The sequence below is a fragment of the Rhipicephalus microplus genome, chromosome X (genome assembly GCF_043290135.1).
Source record: "Rhipicephalus microplus isolate Deutch F79 chromosome X, USDA_Rmic, whole genome shotgun sequence".
NCBI lineage: Eukaryota > Metazoa > Arthropoda > Arachnida > Ixodida > Ixodidae > Rhipicephalus > Rhipicephalus microplus.
In genome coordinates, this window is record NC_134710.1 from 6,947,605 (window position 1) to 6,969,178 (window position 21,574).

A 21,574-nucleotide genomic window follows, 5' to 3' on the forward strand; every position below is an offset into this window, starting at 1 on the left:
TCTAATCGTTCTATTGAGCACTGATGTGGCTCTTCGCAAATCTTGCGGCCACGTGGAAAAAGCTAGTATAGAACACCAGGTCGCCAGATTATCTACTCCATAGTATCCTATAGCTATGTCATGGCCGGGACATGAGAATATATGGTCGCAGACCCTTCCTTCTATGTGTTGTGGCATCACTCTGGTAGCAACCGAATACCTATAGTCGACAAAATGTGAATCCTCAGACTGATCATGCAAAGTAACGGCTCCAGCTTGGTTATGCTTTTCAGCATCACCAAGCTGGAGCCGTTAATTTGGATGAAGAACAAAATACTTCGAATGCTGATATAACACTGAGAACGGGCCCCGAATGCTTCGGTGCATAATGAATAGGCAAAGAAAAGTGGGTGAGGCCAACTTCATTAGGGTAGCCACGCTTTCTTACATCAGTAACATCACATACGTGGCTGCGATGCTCAACTAGAAAAAAGTATAACCGCGGAATCTTAATGTACACAAACGATGCGCTTAAAAACAGCGTTACGGCTCCCCGATAAAGTCCCCACTGATCTCCTGTTACGACTAAGAGTGCACAATCCCCTTGTCAAAATGGTCCAAGTTCAGCCAACAGCACAGATCGCGAGCTTATCCAGTACCATAGCGGGAAGAACTATTCTCGTCAAGCTCTGTCTGAACACCATAGCGTTAAGGGACAACGTTCAGCGGTTACCTGAAGCCACGCTAGGGTCACAGTGCTCACCTTCCCAAGAAACCGTATACCCGGAATATAATCATGGAAGACTTGCCCGTGCCTTCGCGGCAGATGCTTCAAGGCTTCCCGACCAGACAGCTTTCGTGAATGCAGCGCACATGCATGGACACGGATGAACGTGCAACTCGCACACTCTTTAAACCAAACCACGAAGGCGGAGATAGCCGAAAAAGCAGCGATAGCATTAGCTCTCACAGACTTCAGCTTTACAACAGTATAATGCGACTCTATATTGCAAAATGTGGCGTTGAGAAAACGACGCTGTAAATGTCAGGCGCACATAACATCACAAATAACTCCAATATTTGGTTCCCGGCACACATGGACAGTTTTCGGGGCAGCCTGCGGAATCTCAACGAGACCGCACACGAAGCGGCGCGAGAACTCCTCGAACACGTCACTTTGGTTCCCCTACTACCCTGCGTATTGAGTAACGTCATCAACTATTCACTACTAACGACGCCATCAAGCACATTCATCTAGGCCGGCGAGAATTCCCTATGCCGGACAAAAAATAAATGTGCAACCATTCACTTGCATTACGTTGGCTGCAGGCCAACTCATATTCGAAGCCAGGTCGCATGAAGCGTATCGACCCAGACTACGACGGACAACATGTGTGTGAACAGTGTTGTGAACGTTTACATTCGAACCATATGTTATGTGGTTGTGCATTGAGTGACACTTAGGCCAAGAACAGTGGGGCAAAGAGCTAGGAACTGCTTCGCTAGCAGACACACTTTGGGCTGTCCAAAAGGCCCGCGATGCGGTGCAGAGCTTCGATCTGCCTGTCCCGGCGTGAGGGATGCGCTGTCCCTCTTGCGCCCAGACTTTCTCCGTCTTCATGACCTTCATTTATCTCTTTCACGTTCCACAGCGTCCGTTCACTTTATGTGTTTCAATGTGTATTTTCTCTTTATCTTTCTGCCTATCTTTCGCGTGCTACCCATGTTCAACTTCGCCCAGCAAAGTTCTCGCTTAACGCTCACACAGGCTGCTGTACCAAGCAGTCGGGTTCGGCCAATTCCTGTGGTTTTTAGGGGTGAAGCTCCTTAGGGTCGAGTCATGTCCCCTGTATGTCGGGGTGACATGATAATCATATTCATATGTATAATCATATGGGTATTTATATGAATACCGTATGGATATTCATATCAATATGAGTATCTATATGGACATGTCAACATCATATGTGCATTGTGATTAATAAGCAACTTCGCATATATTGTACATGCGTGTTCACCTCGAGTGGACAATGTACGGGGGTTATTGATCCCTGGAGCTTCAGCCACTTGTCATCATTCACTTTGTCGGTATGCTGTGATGTTTGTTTCTGACTGTTTTTTGAGTTAAATCTGTATCGAACACCTTCACTGTTGATGTTCCACGGCAGAGACACCCACTACCAACACACCTTTTCTAATCAGTTTTCATCACTCTTGAATATCAAAATTTCGCTGTATGTTCGATGATATAAAGATTGGATGGTCTCCATTAGCCAGCGCGATCAAAGGTTGCAATGGTTCAGTGGTACCATGAAGTGGTAGTGAATAGAGTCTTTTTTTTAATTTCTTCAAAGCAGTTTCATTCATCACTAGCCTCAAAGTCTCGTTTTATGCGTCGAGTTGAAGCAACAATAAATACTGACGAGAAAAGGACTCAATACCAGAAGGAAGAGCGCGTACATGCCATAAATATATGCATATAGTTTCGAAAGCATCGCACAATACCACCAAGACTGAAATTCAGCTTTGCTCCGTGAAGTGAAGGCTGAATGTACACGAATGCAACCCTGAAGTTGGTTACCAGCACTCAATTTCACAAGCTATATGACCTTCCATATGCTATGTGTCAAACCACCGGCATTTTGCTCCCGCATGACAGAACTTGTTACCCTCTAGGACGTTGCAACAAGCCAAATATGTCCCGGCTGCAGCAGTCATATTTCGATGGAGGCAAAATATTAGAGGCCCGCGTACTCTGCGATGTCAGTGAATGTTGAACAACATCAGATGGTCAAAATTTTCTGAGCTTTTCACTTCGCCATCTTTCACGATCATATCGAGGTTTGAGGACGTAAAACCCTATACAATACTACTACCACTACTACTACTACTACTAATATTAATAATCGTATTTATATATTATTATTATTATTATTATTATTATTATTATTATTATTATTATTATTATTATTCAGGCAAATTGTGTTACCGGAGCCTTTATATGTTTAGAGAATAGTCGTTTACCAGCCTCTCATGTGCCCTTGCGCCACCGATCTCACAACTGAAAAATTCTGTCAAAACAAAAAATTACAGCATATCCACGGGGTGAATGCTGGAAAGTGGGACCAAGCTGGGTCCACACGCCGCTGCCACGCCAATTTGGCTACTCGCGCTCGTACGGTAGGATCTTTGCGGCGCCGCCGCGCATATTCAAGGCTAGCTTCAGCCTCCTGCGCCCGCATGGCGGGGTCGCTTCTCCGAGCGCGAGCTACCGCCGTCTGCGTGCACGCCGCTGGCAGCCTTGTCCATCCTCCGTCGACGAGCGTCTGCTGGTGCGCGCACCAAAACGGCACTTTTGTTGTACTCTAGAGTGCCCCCTGCCACACGGCGCTGCCAAAAAACACGCGATCGCAGTGGTGCGATCGTCTCTCTCCTTCCTTACACGTGACGTAAATCCTGTTTTCATGAAACCCCCCTTTTATTATTATCTTTTGCTGCAAAACGCCCTCTAGTGTGGCACAATTTTGCAATTCTCAGCGTATATGCATTCTTTAAAAGAACAAGGAACGCCATCTATGGCCGGATTGGAGACTCAACGAGCGGTGCTTACAAACGAAAACGAGAGACGAACGGGTGACGCCGTAAGGAGCTTCGCTCCTAAAAAATCGCAAAATATCCACGGAATAAATGATGATGAGTGGAGCGAGCCGTACATCAATCCGTCCGTGCTTCCGTCTATGCGTCCATTAGTCCGTACGTGCGCTCGTTCGTGCGTCTGTTCGTGCTTCCGTTTATGCGTCCATCTGTCCGTGCTTCTATGCGTCAGTCCTTTCATACGTGTGCCCAATCGTTCGTCCATGCGTCCGCCCGTCTATGTAGTGAACACTTCAAGTGCCGCCATCGCTCTTCTTTTCATTATATATTCATGATATACAAGTACCGCCATCCAGCGGACAATCCAAGGACTGAACGAGAGTAGGTACCACATTTCTGCTTTCAGGGCATTGTTAACACCTAAGCGTGATAACGACATCGTGCTACAAAAATCGTAACATGGGGACATGCGGATATGTGCCCGAGGGCGGGTATGTGCCACAGGTTACGCAATAAGACAACGAGGGGCGCACAAGGCACGCCATAAGGAACGTCACGAATAAAAATGAAAGCTGTATGAAGCAATATTCGGTACAAAAGTGTTATTTTCTTGGCACTAGGGAAAATTTGGTCTGACACTAGTTTTTATAGATTTTCAATTTCTGAGCCGTGGCGCAAAGGCGAGTCAGCGAATCCTTGGGGAATTCACTTCAAGTTATTGCTCTAGCTGAACTAATATCGACTCATCTCGATACCTCGAAGTGGTGAGACCAAAACAGACAAAGCGGCTGCGACCGACAGCACTATACAGTGGTCGTGGCAGCGAAATACGTCCGTGTGAGTTTCGGTGCATTTGAAATAAAAATAAGCAGTTCTTGCTAACATTTTGGCGTGCACCCAGAGGATAAGAAAACGTAAGGCGAGAAGACAAACAAGCGCCTTCTCACCTTCTGTTTTCCCGTCCACTGTGTGTGCGCCGAAACGCCACCAAGATTGTCTTCAAACCAACTCGCCCAACTTTCCATCCTGTTATCAAATGAGTAACTTGAAGCCAATAGGTGAACAGGTGCAGTGGATTGGAATCACTGCTAAACTGTAGTGCGATGTTGGACGACCGGACAATGTAATTTACGAAAAAGCAGAGACCCGGTGGTGACGTGATTCACCGCGATGGATTTCTGGATTGTGTATGGGGCATCGTGTGTGTGATCCCTTTGAAGGGGGGGGGGGGTAGCTGCGTGTGTCTGACCGGAAAACGTCTGAATGATCGCCAGGAAAAGCATTCAAAGTGTTAAAAAGTAAAGGTTAGTAATGTCATGCTTTTAGCGTACATTCGGATGCACGTCTGTGCTCATCACTGTGAAAGCAGCTACCACGACGTGAAGAATGGCACGTGAAGACGCCGCCGCCAGTAGGGGCATTATTGTATTTAGCGTTGAACAGCCCCAGTTTGGTACTTTTTTGTCTCGTGATCTTAGAAAGTGTATGTAGCAAACAATAATTGTTAAATTGTCAGTAAGCGATTGCTTCGCCGTCTCGGTCCCTCATGCTGCTAGTTCATCTAGCCTACCTCCCCAAACCACTCCTCGTCCTCGGAGAAGATCGTCTTGTCTCATGGCCTGGCTTGTGTGTTGCGTTGACGAATATCAGTTATTACAGCCTCTTGCTCATACATGAGATGGCGTGGAGCAACAGTAAAGGCAGACCTGTTGACACTCAGGTGCAGTACACGTTTCAGATATTGCGCACGCTAAACTAATGCTGTAGGACGCAGCCCTAAAGGTAGCGTATGCAGCACGCAGCACGTTGCGGACAGACAGCCTTCCGTACACTAAACTAAAATGATCAATTATTTACACGTACGTGCTTCTTAATGAGGTTAGACACACGTTGGGCTTGAATTTACCACAGTGTTTATTTCCCATGCCGCACACAGACGTCGCAGCCGGAGCCAAAGTGCTGCTGTAGAAACTGTCAAAAGCGGGCGTTCGACCCGGCGAACGGGCTCCTGCAATGACGTTGACGCTGTTGTGCCCACAACACCGCTTGTTATCTATAAGTTATCTGTCGCGCTGCAATTCACATGCTTACATGTACTTACAGGCCCCCATTTTTTAAACCCGAACGCGTGAGCATCAGCCACCGTGTCAATAAGCACCCACCCTCAGCGTCTGGTTCCCGGAAAGGCCAGGAAGAAGAGAACTGCACAGGTCTGATCATCACGCACACGCACGTGTTCATTTGGCCGCCTTCTTTGTTTTGAGACACTTTTCGATTTCGTGGTCAACGTTTCCGCGTTCGACTTAAATGAGTGAAAGCTGTACCTGCTCCAAAAGTAAAACGGAGCACACGAGCCAAGCTATGCAAAACTTTATGCCAGCGTGCCCTATCAGGGAAGTGTTTCTTCATTTTTATACGCAAGTGAGCCTTTGATTGATTGATTTATCGATCAATTGATTGACTGACTGACTGACATGTTTGATTTAAAATCTCAAAACCACAATGTAAGTATGAGGGATGCCGTATTGGAGGGCTCCGGAAATTTCGACCACCTGGGATTCTTTAACGCGCACCCAAATCTCAGCAAATGGGCATACAGCATTTTCGCCTCCATCGAAAATGTAGCCGCTGCAGCCGGGATCCGGACCCACGACCTGCTGGTCAGCAGCCGAGTACCTTAGCCACTAGACCAACGTGGCGGGGCGACGCAAGTGTGCCAGAAGGTAGTGCTATCGTTTCGATATGAAAGTCTACATAAGGAAGCACTTCTCTGATGGAGTGATCTGGCATAAACGTTTGCGTAGCTGGGCCACACCTCGCGTGCTCTATTTTACTTTTGGGGCAGCCGTATGTTACTCGTTACGGTAATTTATCAGAGAGTGAGGCGAAACATCGTGCACGAAGTGTTCACACACTTTTTGTGCTTATTGTCACTCTTCGTGCTTACCGTGTAGTACAGCGTAATAAAATGGCACTTTTGCGACCACTAATTAAAATTGAAATCTGTCAATCTTTACGTAAAACAGCATAATTTCTTCTTGTTAAAAATAAAAAAAAACATGAACAAGGCTTATGTGCACTTTAAGGCACCTGCGTAAGTACGAAGCAAACTACCTGTGAAAAACAGAAGAAAGTACTTGGCTAGTTATTCTCACAATGCTAGGAAAAAATGTTTTAACTTCAAAATGCTTGCATGTGCATTTTCATAAAACCTGAAAAAGTAAGGATATGCGATGAGGTAAGCGTTCACTCGGTGATAGTAGGCTTCTTCAGCTCGTCAATTGAATAATGCGCTGCAGGTGATTATACTTTGAGGCTAAAAGTTTACATAAGTGTTTTAAATTCGTTAATTAAGGTTTTGTGACAGAGACGCTTCATTTTTGGCAGCCTTATGCACGCTCTAAGCTGAGCTCGCTTAACGCCAGCCAACACGATCTTGAAAGCTACATACAGTGTAATTATTCCCATTCTGACACAGTGCCCCTTATGAAGCTCGCATACATGGTGGCGCCATCTTGAATTCTCAGTATGAGTGTTGGAAAAACTAAAAAAAATGAGCAGACTACTGCTGACAGAATACGTACTTCTGCAGCCATCCACACTGACGCCAACTCGAATGGGGAGGCCGTTGTGCAATGACTTGAGGTACTGGCCGTCTCGCAGGTCATGGCTGTAGTACACACCGTCCACCATGTGATAGGTGAGGAACTCTGCAAACAAAAAAGCGTTTTTTATATCCCGAGTTCCGTCACCTTGTCCTGCCAGCAGGCCTATAACAACTAGACTGTCCACAGCTTCTACTAGACGAGCAACCCACTCGGTCAACAGCACACTTTGTTTGCGAGGCAAAGACGCAAGCAACGGTATGCGTTAGCGACAACAAAAGAGAAGCAGCCTATCAACAAGAGTTATTTGCTCCGGTTGTTCTATAATGAACAACTTACAGAAATCACATCACCTTGTTGTCATAAGCATGTTTTTGTTTTCATGTATTGTTTACAGTTTTATTCATGCTTTACAGTTTTCTAGCCTTGTTGTTGGCTGCTTACTAACCCTCTTTGTAAGATCCTGATTCTTGGTTTTTTATTTATTTAAAAAGGTCTGGCTTTATTAAATTTCGTATCAGACCACCGTGTCTTGGTTTTTTTTTCTTTTTTCTTGCTCATGTAAAATATGTATTTACCGCATTCTGTAAACGCTTATTACAATCGATGGAAAGGCCCGCTGTCCGGGTCACTTCATTGCGCTTGTGCTATATATCGATATTTTTTTGTCTTATTTCAACATATTCTCTGCCTTTGCGATAAAGAAATTCATTTATAGCATTGTGTCATTTGTATTCTTCATCCCGTTGTCTCTGCCGTTTTGTCACAGAGGTCACAAACAGTTTTTTACGAACCAATCCAAATTTACTCTTTCGAAGTGTTTCTTCTTGCAGAACGTATAGAACTGAAAGCAGCTAGAAATTTAGTCACATAATTTTTTAAATTCATCAATCTCTACACACCTGGAAAAATGAGGTGAGAAGCAAGTTTATTCCCCCTGAAACCTGACATGCCTCTATATCGCACGAAAGGCACCGTGTGCGGTCAAAATGTTTCTGCTGACAAGAGGTCTGAGTACGTAAACGGCCTGACTCACTCTCCGTCGCGACCTTCTCATGATAGTTCTAAAAAGAGCTTCTGGTGATTGTGTCTGTTAAGCGCGCGTTTGCGTGAAACTCTAGTGCACCGAGCTGATATCTATCTATCTATCTATCTATCTATCTATCTATCTATCTATCTATCTATCTATCTATCTATCTATCTATCTATCTATCTATCTATCTATCTATCTATCTATCTAGCCGCCTGCGTCAGGGTGGTCTCGTGATTACCCGCTTGGGATGAACGAAAATTAGAATGGGAGGGTAAGATGGTTTGATTAATGCGATTCGCTGGTAATAATGCCACAACTACGTCACGGGCGTTGTCAAACACTCTCCGCCTGACAGTGGCACATACTCACGGACGGGTGTGAGCCTTCGGTATGCGGATATGTGCCACACGTTATTTATATTGTAACGTACAAGAACCACTTGCTCGAACGCAATCCAACACAATGTCTTCATCGTTCTCTTTTCCCGGTCTACACCTCACGCACCGGTCACCCCATTGCTGTGCAGTACATTCGCCGCCCCCTCTCCCCTGAAGCCTGAGTCAGAAGACGAAGAGGCACGAACACAGAAATCACAGAATATGATAAAGAACATTTCGATTTTCTCTCGAAACCTATAATAAGAAAGCTTTATTTCAATATATGCGATCTCGCAAAATACTGCTGTCTACAGTAAAGACTGATTATGAAAAACTATCATTGGAAGAAACGAAGAACTCTTTAGAGTCAATTGGCAGAGGTGTAGAAATTATATTTTCTTCGACTGTGGCTTTCAACTGGCGAAAGTCTAGCATAAGCACTGACTTCGAAAACGTAACGCTGTCTGAAGCATCAAAAGTAATTCGAGATCTACCCTTGTCAGCTCCTGGTCCAGATGGAATCACAGTTCCTATGATTAAAATTTTATTCAAGCTATCCCCTGGCGACGTCCTCAATCTTATAAACTACTCTTTAAAGAATGCCTGGATACCGTATGACTGGAAAATAGCCAAGGTAATCCCATCAATAAAAAAGCAAGGATTAGCTTTCACCATAGAAAATATCAGACCCATCTCGCTAACTTCGAACATGGTGAAACTCATAGAGAGGGTCGTAAAGAGCAAATAAACTCCTGGATGACGAATAAGGTCATATTAAAGCCAAACCAAATTGGTTTCCGCAGTGAATGCTCAATTTGATGCGCCCATGCGAATTTAGAGAGTCGAATAGAGCTCTCTCGTAAAAGGAAACAGTACGCCGCATTGGTAACTCTCGACATAGATAAAGCGTACGACAGTGTCGAGCACTCTATTCTACTGACCACCCTGCAGAGCCTAAAGTTTCCTCATTATATTACTGAGTGGATAGCAGAATTCTTAAAATCAAGGGAATTGTATTGCGTGAAGGATGGCTGTTGTTCACATAAATTCAAACAGAAACATGGTGTTCCCCAAGGGTCCATCCTATCTCCAGCATTATTCAATATTGCCACGTTCCATTTCCCAAGCCCCGCCGCGGTGGTCTAGTGGCTAAGGTACTCGGATGCTGACCCACAGGGCGCGGGTTCGAATCCCGGCTGCGGCGGCTGCATTTCCGATGGAGGCGGGAATGTTGTAGGCCCATGTGCTCAGATTTGGGTGCACGTTAAAGAACCCCAGGGGGTCTAAATTTCCGGAGCCCTCCACTACGGCGTCTCTCATAATCATATAGTGGTTTTGGGACGTTAAACCCCACATATCAATCAATCAATCAATCAATCAACGTTTCATTTCCCAAGTTTTGTTATCGTCCCAAAACACTACACGACTCTCAGCGCAAACCGCGCCTGCAGTTTTCGAGAAGCTTCCGGACTGTAGTAGATCATTTCGATAAGATCACGCCCACTCTGCGAACGGTACAGATTATTCTGGAACCTACGCCACCGCCAGCGATAATGCTAGGACATTCGACGGCAAGAGTATAAATGCAGACGCGCTTCAGTTTTCAGTTTCAGTTTTCAGTTTCAGTTTATTTTTCATTTCAAAAAAGTAGTACAGTAATATTAATATACAGACGAGGGTCCCAAAGTTAAAAACTGTAACGGGACCCTCGATGCATTATAACCATCAATAAATCAGATCAAGTTAACAAGCAACGAGTGAATGGAAATCAATTATACAATATAGAGTGATGAGTAATTATTATAGGCTAAGTGACACATCAGGCTTCGCCGCTTGTCAGTTGTTGATCGAAGGCCGACGCTCCGTTCGCCGCTATCAGTCCGAGACTGCTATCTGTGCAAGACTGCTGCTGTAATTGGACTTTCCGTTTACCAGGCACAGGTTCGCCCAAATAAACAGTTAAATCCCAACACAAAGTCTCCTGTCTTCGGCCACGTCATGACCCCATGACAATATACTGATGAGCTCTATTCCAATTGTTCAGGATGTCAGTGTCTACATTTATGCAGATGATATTGCGTTCTTCGCTGCAGAGAGCGACATTTACTCACTACATCAAAAATTGCAAAGATATATCAATACTCTAGAAATTTGGTTGCAATCTATTTCATTGTCATTGAACATCAGTAAAAGTGCGATCCTGGTGTTTCCTATAGCAGATACAGTTTCATTTTTTTTATTATGTAATGGGGAACCTATTCCATAAGTAGATTCAGTCAAGTATTTAGGAATGATCTATAATGAAAAGCTAAATTGGAGCCCACACATAGAATATATAACAGCAAAGGCACAACGGGCGTTAGGTTTTTTACGCAGGTTAAGCAACAGAAAATAAGGGCTGCGCAGACACACGATGTTAATGATATATAAAGTGTATGTGCGACCAATATTGGAATTTGCGTGTGTATTATTCTCGGGGGCCGCTGGTTATAAAATTAAGCCACTAGTAATCTTATAACGAGAAGCCCTGCGAATATGCCTGGGACTTCCCAGGTTCGTGGCGAATAATGTATTGTACCAAGAAGTGCGATTGCCAAGACTCCTCTGTCGATTACGCATTCTAACAGTTCAAACCTTCTTAAAGTTCTACAGTTTACCGGCGCGAAGATCAGAGTACGCATTTATCAGCGACCCTGACTCTTTCTTTCTTGCACATTGGCCTAAATTTCACAGCCCTCAGATAATTTTCGTTAAAAAGAAACTGGATTGCATAAATGTAGACATTAGCACAGTAATTGTAACTAATTCCTCAACCCTCAACATTAGAATAGAGTATGATGAAATCTTCCCCCCACAAGCCAAGTTGCAATCTCTTAGATTTTTGACCACTACATTAAAAGATTACTTGGTACATGCAGAAACAAAAAAATGTGATAGCTACAGATGCTCCTGTCAACAATGAAAAGGCAGGCGTAGGAATTGCGTCTGATTTCCTCGGCTGGCCTTTTTCAGTAAGGCTTCCATATTTTACTCCTATATTTGAAGCCGAGCTAGTAGCTATTATTTTAGCTCTTCCAAAAATTCCTACGACCGAGACCAGTGCAATCATCGTAATAGACTCACTTTCGGTGTGTGCAGCTCTGACAACCTCCGAACAATCTCGTGCCCTAGCAGCGTTCCACACATTAGCACCACCCCATTTAAAACTCCTCAAATTAGTGTGCGTCACAGGTTACTGCGGATTACAATTAAATAAATTGGCAGATGCTTTGGCACGAGTATCACTTGATGGACCAGTAATTTCAGTACTTCCCGAGTTAGAATACTTATCAGGGGTTTGACATATGAAATTCGCTATTTTTACAGATAGTTTCGAAAATATCACACAATGGGCAGATTATCAGCACCTCAAGTTTCCATGGAAAGCCCAGTGGAGTCCATCAAAAAAACTTGAAATTATAATCTCCAGACTCTGGTGCCATGTCTTCTCATTAAATTTTTATTTACACAGAGCTGGTCTGACACTTTCCCCCCTTTGTCCGTTTTGCCAAGAATCAGAAGCTATTGAGCATTATTTTGGCTCATGTCGGAACTATGCATTAATTAGGAAACGACTTGTAGATATTTCATTTGCGAAGCTAGGTTTAAATTTAACCACAGAAAATGTTCTAAATTTTTGTGCCTCTGTTTTGGGAAATCGCCACACAGATGCATTCGATGCAGTGTATAATATTATTCAAGACTCTAAACGTTTTTCGACATAAAGCCCACGTTGTCAGGTACTCAAAGAAAAAAAAACGGGTCTAAAAGTAATTTTCAAATCTGGATAAATTCGTGACATACCAAATTAATCGGGTTTGTCAATATCAGCTGTCTGATCGGCTCCAAAAATCAAGGTATAGCTATTAGTGTCTACTTTTTTGTTGATTTTTTTCTCACTATCTGAATCTTTAGTTTCTTTTTTTTTAATATATTTGTCTTCACTCTACAACTCCCCTCCACCCTTTTTTTCGTTGTAAGCAATAGTGCCGTTATCGTCCATATGAGACTGTATTTTCTCTTTGCCAATCCCCCAGAGTGGGTATCAACCATGGATTAGAGGCTACAAACAAACAAATAAACAAACAAACAAACAAACAAATCACGCAGCACATAAAGTTTCAACTGGCTTGCATGGGTGGGAAAAACACGGTTTCTGCTTTTGGTGTTCACTTCGGGAATTACTTCTAGGTGAAACGTAACAGGGCTTAGGGCTTTCACCACGCGAAATGGGCCGGCATACAGGGGAAAAAACTTCTGGCAATGCTGTGGAACACGCTGAGTGCGTCTAACCAGCACAAGGTGTCCTGGTTCGAAAAAGGTGTAGTTCTCGTTGGAAGACGAGTGGTATTTCGCCTGACGATGCGCTATGGCCAGGTTCGCTCTAAAGCGAGCCTTCTGAAGAAGTTCCGAAGCACTGTTGTCATCCAGACGGTGTTGCTTTGTTGTGTTCGAACCACAGAAGCACTCTTGCGGAAGCCTTGGCGTCTTTTCATAGACAGGCTTGAATGGTGACTCCAGTGTGATTTCGTGCTGTGACGTATTGAGGGCGAAGACAGCTGCGGCAGCGTATTCGTCCCAGTTGTTATGCCTGGGACTCACGTATGACGACAGTATGTCCCTTATGGTACAGTTTGCACGTTCCACCAGACCATTTGTTTGTGAGTGCTGAGGAGTGGCCACAGAATGCGGAATCGCATGGTCATTCAGTAGGTTTCTGAATGCGTGGGACGTGAAGGCCATGCCACGGCCAGTGATGAGCAAGCGTGGCGTGCCGTATCGAAAAATGACGCGCTCGTTGATGAACTTGAAGACGTGCAGAGTCGAAGAGTCAGGAACGGCCCTGACTTCGGCCCACTTCGTGAGATAGTCCATGACAACGATGAGGAACTGGTTGCCGTGCGACGTACGCGGAAACAGTACCAGATGATCAAGTAACAGAATCTCAAAAGGTGTTTCCGGAGGAGGGATGGGTTGCATGGGGACCGGTTGCGGATTTGTGGTGGCCTTCTGTGCTTGACAGACTGTGCACGACAAAACGTAGCGGGAAATGTCACTGTGCATGCGCTGGCACCAAAACCTCTCTTTGATGCGTGCCAGCGTCTGGTGCAGCCCGAGGTGACCGGCAGTCGGAACGTTGTGGCACATGAATAGCACCGATTGTTGCATGGCTATCGGCACAACAGGCACACATGACCCATCCAAATAATTTTGGTGATAAAGAATTCCCTCTCGGGCGACATACAACGCAGAAAGGCTTTTACGACGACGCTTGGGAGTGCGTACTTCCCCAGATAGTCGTTGAGTTATATCGGTGATTTCTACGTCTTGCTGCTGTGTAGTTCGTAAATCAAGCACTGCAGAGACTTGGGAGATACCGCTGAAAGCTGTCGGGTGGCGAGAAAGGTAGTCAGCGTCTTGGTGGCGAGCGCCACTGTGATGGACAATCGAAAAGTCGTAACCTTGCAGTTTGAGAGCCCACCTGGCGAACTTAGCATTGAGGTCTTTTTTGTTTGAAGCCAGCGAAAGGCGACGTTGTCAGCAACGACCGTGAAGCTTTTACCATAAACATACGGACGAAATTTTTCGACTGCCTAAACTACCACCAAGCACTCAAGTTCAGAGGCGTGGTACCGGCTCTCTGGTTCACTGAGCCGGCGGCTAGCATTAGCGACCGGTCTCTCCTGCCCATCCTCGTTAACTTGCAAGAGAACAGCTCCGAAGCCAAGAACAGCTCCGAGGCATCGGTGTGTCATACTGTGCGAGCGTCGGGGGCACATGAAGGGGAGTCTTGAGGTCGCGAAAGGCAGCTTCTTGGTCGGGTCCACATTTCCAGCGAACTTCTTTCTTCAGTAGCTCATTGAGAGGTACCACTCGAGAAGCAAAGTCACGGACAAAGCGTCTGAAATATGAAGCAAAGCCCAAGAAACTTTTAAGCTGCTTAGCCGTGGTGCGAGGTAGAATACAAGCAATGGCTTGGACCATGGTGGGATCAGAGCTGACACCTTTGGCGCTGACTACGTGCCCCAAGGAACTAACTTTTGAAAAGTCGAAAAAGCACTTGGAAGGTATATTGCACAGGTGAGCGCCTTGGAGAGCACAGAAGATCATTTCCAAACGCCTGGGTTGTTCGAAAAACGTGGAAGCACAGACAATTTTGGCGTCTAAATAGACTAAAGCCATCGACCACTTGAGATGCCCAAGAACCCGGTCCATTAATCGCTGAAGTGTAGAAGGAGCATTGGAGAGACCAAATGGCAGGCGGTTAAAATGGTATAGCCCATCCGGAGTTATAAAAACGGTCTTCTCAGCGTCGCTCGGGTCTAGTTCTACTTGCCAATAGCCACAAAGAAGATCCAGTGTAGTGAAAAAACGGGCCCCTTGCAGGCAGTCAAGGGCATCGTCCAGACGAGAAAGCGGATACACGTCAGGCTTGGTGACACTGTTTAGCTGTCGATAGTCAACGCAGAAACGCATTGTGCGATCTTTCCTTCTCACAAGAACTGCGGGGGACACCCACGGATTGACGAGCGCAATATAATACAACGCTTAAGTATGGCATCCACTTGCTTAGCAATTTATGCGCGTTCAGATGCAGAGACTCGACGCCGGTGATGCCGAACAGGGACTTCCGAGCCGGTGTCGATTCTGTGCTGCACCAAAGGAGTGTGTCCGCGGGCTCCCTGCATGGTTGACATTGCCACGCAGTCACGGAATTTCCGTCGAAGTACTTGAATCTCAGCTTTCTGTGACGGAGTCAAGTTGGGGCCAAAGTTGAATTCATTCCAGTCTAAGGGTAATGCAGTTGGTGGCGAAGGTGCTATGGAGTGTACTACTGCTAAGACATATGGTGCTTCAAGGTAGGTACAGGTACCAGGGATGGTGCCTCATGGCACGCACAGGATATTGCCAAACAGTTTGAAGACAAGCACTGCAAAGCTTTTGCCGGAACTGCGATGGAGGGTCCGCGGCATTGCAAATTCGCCTCCAGGCCGGGAACAAATGGTACTTTCTACAATAATGTCCTCATTAGCAAAAGACTTATCGGGGCTGCAAACAGGAATGATGATAGATGGTAGCGCAGACAACGAACACGGACAAGAGAAGGCACATAGACACAACACAGCGCTAACTTTCAACAACAGTTTATTACACGCAGATCTCCGTGGTGTATGCGATCCACCACGCCAACGTCGCACGTGCGTAGCTCTAAAAACCATCAAATATAACCAACGCGCGTGTTCCAATACTTTACAATTTTATATTTTTCAATCTTTTTTTGCTTTTTCTTTCTTCCTTTTATCCCATGTTACCACAAACCCTATCGCGAATACATGTAATCAAGTTCCTTATCTGTCAACACCACTGATGGGCTGCTCACACACGTGTCACCTAGCTCTGCAATTTTGCCGGCCTCCAATACCAATCGCGTCATCTCGTGCCGCGATTGGTATTGGAGGCCGGCAAAATTGCAGAGCTAGGTGACACGTGTGTGAGCAGCCCATCAGTGGTGTTGACAGATAAGGAACTTGATTACATGTATTCGCGATAGGGTTTGTGGTAACATGGGATAAAAGGAAGAAAGAAAAAGCAAAAAAAGATTGAAAAATATAAAATTGTAAAGTATTGGAACACGCGCGTTGGTTATATTTGATGGTTTTTAGAGCTACGCACGTGCGACGTTGGCGTGGTGGATCGCATACACCACGGAGATCTGCGTGTAATAAACTGTTGTTGAAAGTTAGCGCTGTGTTGTGTCTATGTGCCTTCTCTTGTCCGTGTTCGTTGTCTGCGCTACCATCTATCATCATGCAACCATACCAACAAGCCCAAGTCGCCACCCTCATTGCAAACAGGAACCCACGCAGCCGACGACAAGGGGATGATAACCGAGGTTGCCGTAATCACAGGATTGAACAGCAGGGATGGTTTTCTAGTTTCAGGTTGTTCACTTCTGCTCGTACCCACGACCGTATTCGTGCCCACTGTTACAATGCCGACTTTCGAGGAAAATATAATAATAAGACATTTAATCATGCGGTAGTTGTCAGGGAGCATGGAGCGATCTTTGTGAACAGTTCTGTAAATGGCATGACTCAACGAGAAATACAACTGCCTAGAGCAAGCTTTATTGGAAGTTTCAAGACTTGCTTGCATCGGTGTCGAAGCGGTAGATGTCAGTTCAATGGTGCGATCAGTGCCGTTAAACTGCAAATGCCAAACTCTGCGCACCAATCACAGCCAGAGATCACTGGCACACACAGGTTTGGGACAACAAGGAACCGCTGTCTCACTGTCTTTCCAAGTGCACACACATTACGGCAGGCTTCACCGAGAGTAGGTAGAGTGGTTCCGTCAGCTAGAACGAAATGGGGTCAATTGACCTGCTCAGGGCTCAACGAAAATATTCCAGACAAGAAACTCATCGCTGAAAAACCGAATGCAGCCCCTGCGTCCACTAGTGCTTCGACGTGCTGCGATTGATCTCCAAGCTTCACCGGCCGAGTTGGCATCTGGGTGAAGGGGCCAAGTGAAAGAAGAGCGGCTCAGCCATCATGCGGGGTCTTGCCCTCAATGGCCCTCATTATAGTTTCCCGAGGAACAATGTATAGGAAGAGCTGAATTGGTCAGCGACTCGGTCACCCGAGGGCCGTTTCGAGCAAAATGTCCAACATTATGGCAGTGGTAGCCCCGGAATACCGCTGTAGGATCGTGGAGTCGAGTTGGAGCCAAATGCCGGGTCCGGGATGGTGCGTCCGTGAAGGTTGGCCTCCGGTATGGATCCTCAGCTGCTTGCCAGCGTTCTGGTAGTTCTGCCTCAAGAGCGACAATTAAAGCTGGTCATACGTCAATCGAAAGAGCGAGGCGGACGAAGTGCTGGACGCTTCTGTTATTGATGGAATCACCAAAGACAGACATTAGCAGCAGTAAGGTCTATGGTTGCAGTAGGGCAACCCTACAAGGCCTTCTGAGACAAGCTGTTGACGTGAGCAGCGAGCTCTTGAAGGCTGCGGTGACCTTGCCGGACGTGTTTCAGTTCTGTGAGGTAGAGCTGAAGAAGATGACTGTCGCCAAGTCTGCTTTCCAGCGCCGAGACCAGAGCTTCATAGTTTGAACGGACGACTTGCGGGATATATTCGAGGTATTCAACCGCGGCGCCACGGAGCTGCACAACGAGCGCCTGAGCTTTATCTTGAACTGTCCTGCCGTTTAGGGCAGCAACGCGCTTGAACTGCACCAAAAATGTTGCTCACGACGTGGTGCCATCGAACGTAGGCGGTGGAAGTTGATCTCCGAAAAACCGAAGCTAAGCTGACAGAGGAACATTTCGTTCGACTGCGGTAGACACACGTTGCTGAAAGCCAGAATGGTCCTCAATGACGGATAGCTGCGCAGCTAGGTCAACGACGACATCCGCCGTCGGGGCACGTTGGGCGAGAGTGGCTTCAAGAGTGAGCAAGTGGGCAGTGAGGCGGGTTTCGAAATCTTGCATAAGTACTCGTCTGTCGGCCTCACCTTGTGAAACAAGGGCTTGCAGACAGTCAGTTATAGGTAGACTAGCACCAGCGCTTGACTGTTGGGGGTGATTTAGCATATCCTGGACATCAAACTCCAACAGAAGAGGCTGATGGGCCGCTGGTGGCGGAATGTGTGATGAGACTGGGGCTCCCGCGGCATCTGCCAAGCTTTTCTGCGCCGTCGGCACAGGAGGTTCCAGGGCCGTCGACTACGTGTCGTCTTCCGTAGCGTGCATCTGTGAAGTGCCTACTGTTGCTGTCATTGCGACAGCCTTACTTCTTGTAAACATGGGTTAACGTTGTCACCGCAGTCAACCATTGTAACTTACAAGAACCACTCGATCGAACACAATCCAACACAACACTGTCTTCCTCGTTCTCTTTTCCCGGTCTACCCCTCACGTGCCGGTCACCCCATTGCTATGGTTCACTACAATATCTTCTACCCAGAAACGGCGAAGACGCACGTGAGTAATTTTAACGCATGAGCGTTAGGGAAAAGCTCAACTGGCAGGGTTGACCCGGTGAGTGAAAAGAATGAGTATCACAACCTCAGCAAGAATCGAGCTACAGGCATTGTGCGTGGCAATGAAGTGCTCCACCACAGAGCCACGCCAGGTCTCGGAGCTACTCTTTAAGTAGACCCTAACGTTCGTGAAACGTCAATTTTGGCTGGAGTGCTGGCTATTAAATTTTATAAACATAACATATGATACAGCCGTCACGTCGGGCTTACGTTAGTTGTGGTGAGGTGAAATCTACTGAAGTTGATTTATGCAGCCCATTCATTCTCGACTCCCAGCGTAGGCCTAGCAAGGACGACATTCTTGGTAGCGGCGCTCGTTTTCCAATGTGAGCTCATTGTTGAACGCTTCTTATTGCCAGCACGATTAAAACTTGTATACTTATATGACCCTTACACGTGCGTGGAACAAGTTTTCTCAACGACTCCGATGAAGGAGTGAAGGCGGGAACGAAACGAGTAGGTTCGCCAAGACGGTCACCCTTTTTTTTACCTAAGGAATGGCCTGGCATCACGGCTCAACATCTCTTTATTGGTTCGAAAGTAGACTTTGCCTTGCAAAAATAGTACACTTCGAGCATCACTTTATTCACTCATGAGTTGTTTCAAATCATAGGCAGTTGATCAAATGTTTATCATGCCATCGGCAAGGGCGATATCCACAAATACCAAGGCGATCGGGGCTATTGGGGTGGCAAAGAACAAATCTGCGACGGACGCCAGCCAGTGGCGCCCCTTGTCGGGCTCCCGCATGGATGCGTCTGTTGGCAACAAGAATACTTAGGCAAATCGCATCCGAATTCCCACCATGTATCCATCACTTAAGTGATGCCAACCAAACGTTTAGCCTCCCTGCCACGACGGCTGCCACACGTGCGGCACGCAGCAGATGAAGCACACGTGCAGACGATTGAAGAAGTGCTGCAAAGATACGTCACGAAAACTTACGCGTACGCATACTACCACCTGGTGGCACTGCTCATAGCATGTCGTGATGTCAGGGTACAGTAGGAACCAAAGCTAGCTTTTAAAAGAATGCTGTAATAAATGTTTCACTGCGCATTCAAGCTTACCGGTACGTTTTCAATGCTCTCGGGTGCCTGGGCTATCATTTGGCGGAAACAAAGTGATAAGTGAAAAATTTCGTGTGAGTACTCCTTTAAGGCCCTGCCACCAAGCCTGGGAAAACACGTGGAGTATCCGCTTTCGCCCCTTCCGAAGCGTACGAAAGAAAACACGTTTATCACGCTCTGGTTTCTGTTTGTAGAAAGCTTAACAGGTCTGCCAACAAGGAAACCATTTCGAGTCAATGGGACGGGTCATTCTGCCCTTGCGTTAGCAGTCGATATTTGACAACAGCCATTAACCTCGCCAGTACTGTCGAAAGCTCAACGAAGTCTATGCACTGGCGGCCTACAACCCTCCTCAACGCTGTTCTTACGCTGAGAACAATGCGTCCAGAAAAAACCCCCAACATGGTGCATGTTGGTGCATGTTCAAGAAATTTCCACTATATGTTGGCATTAGCGAAAATGTTTTCACTTTCAGGAAGCCGGAGAAACTTCCAAAGTGTGAGCTCCCTCAAATCGCGCCCAAACGTCTGCGCGTTGTCCAAATACCATACCCAACAGAACCCTCTGTGCTAAACAAAGCTGGTAAAAGCCCCGACAAAACTGGTGACACTCCTTTCAGTGACCAACTCAAAATGCACGGCCGTCGTCACAGCACACGTAAAATGTACGATTTCACTTTATTATCGTCTTTTTTGCACAAACAGGGGTCCATTATTGCGAACGCCAACTACCTCGCAGGCTTCGATTGTGTGGGAGGAGTTCCTTCCATGTCTTTGTACCACTGAATCGCCTATGCAAGCACACTTTTCAAGTTTCATTCACTCATTTTGCGTCGACACCGCGTGACGAGGCATCAAACTCAATTTCGTGCTGCTCTACTGTAGAAGACTTGGCTGATGGAGCATATATAAAATGGGATGACCATCGCTTGCTACCTCATATGCAGCTGGCTCTGTTATTTCTTCGGTCAACAGACATCGCATTTCAGCCTCGTGCTCACCTATGATGCCGTGTGATTTGGCCTTTTGCTCATAAGACGGAACTATCTTTTTGCTACGGAGCGGTTGTTCGATAAGTCTACATGTTCTCACCCATAGAAACTTATTTTACTTCATTCGGTCCGTCATTCATCTTAATGTCTCCAATGAACTGTTCTATAAAGTGCGTGTTTGGGGACTCTGTCGGTGTGTCAGACACGCTAACACCCTAAAGCTCCTAGAAGAGCCGAAGAATGGGCTCCGTTTTCTGGTCAGTCACTGAAGACCTTAACACGACTGCATGGGCACAGTAAGCTGCTTTTCACTTCAATAAGGCTGGTCCTTGCTCCACCCAGCCGCCCCCGCCGCGGTGGTCTAGTGGCTAAGGTACTCGGCTACAGACCCGCAGGTCGCGGGTTTGAATCCCAGCTGCAGCGGCTGCATTTCCGATGGAGGCGGAAATGTTGTAGGCCCGTATGCTCAGATTTGGGTGCACGTTAAAGAACCCCAGGTGGTCAAAATTTCCGGAGCCCTCCACTACGGCGTCTCTCATAATCATATGGTGGTTTTGGGACGTTAAACCCCACATATCAATCAATGCTCCACCCAGCCAAAGACGGTTTCGGTAGCTGTTAACTTGCTGCTCAGTTTCTTTCTTCTGCTGGTCAGACATTCCTAAAAATTATCAGATCCAATGAGTACATCGACTGTGGTGTCTGGCCCGATTTGATCATCGCCAGAAGGCAATGACAGTTCCCGCAAGGTCATTTTATTTGCTCATCGGGGCAAGCAATGGCTGGCATTTTCAGAGCATCAAATACGCACTCTTCTTTAGAGGCATTTCTTGGAAGAAGGC

The 21,574-nt window shown here is 46.3% G+C and overlaps 1 protein-coding gene across 1 annotated transcript in view; it reads right to left on the bottom strand.

The window, feature by feature from the left end:
- LOC142777180 (periostin-like) overlaps positions 1-21,574 on the bottom strand; it is a 78,478-nt gene that overhangs the window by 13,151 nt on the left and 43,753 nt on the right. The window contains exon 5 of the mRNA XM_075881493.1: positions 7,158-7,283. Coding sequence (XP_075737608.1) covers positions 7,158-7,283 — 126 coding nt within the window. The remainder of the gene's footprint in view (positions 1-7,157; positions 7,284-21,574) is intronic.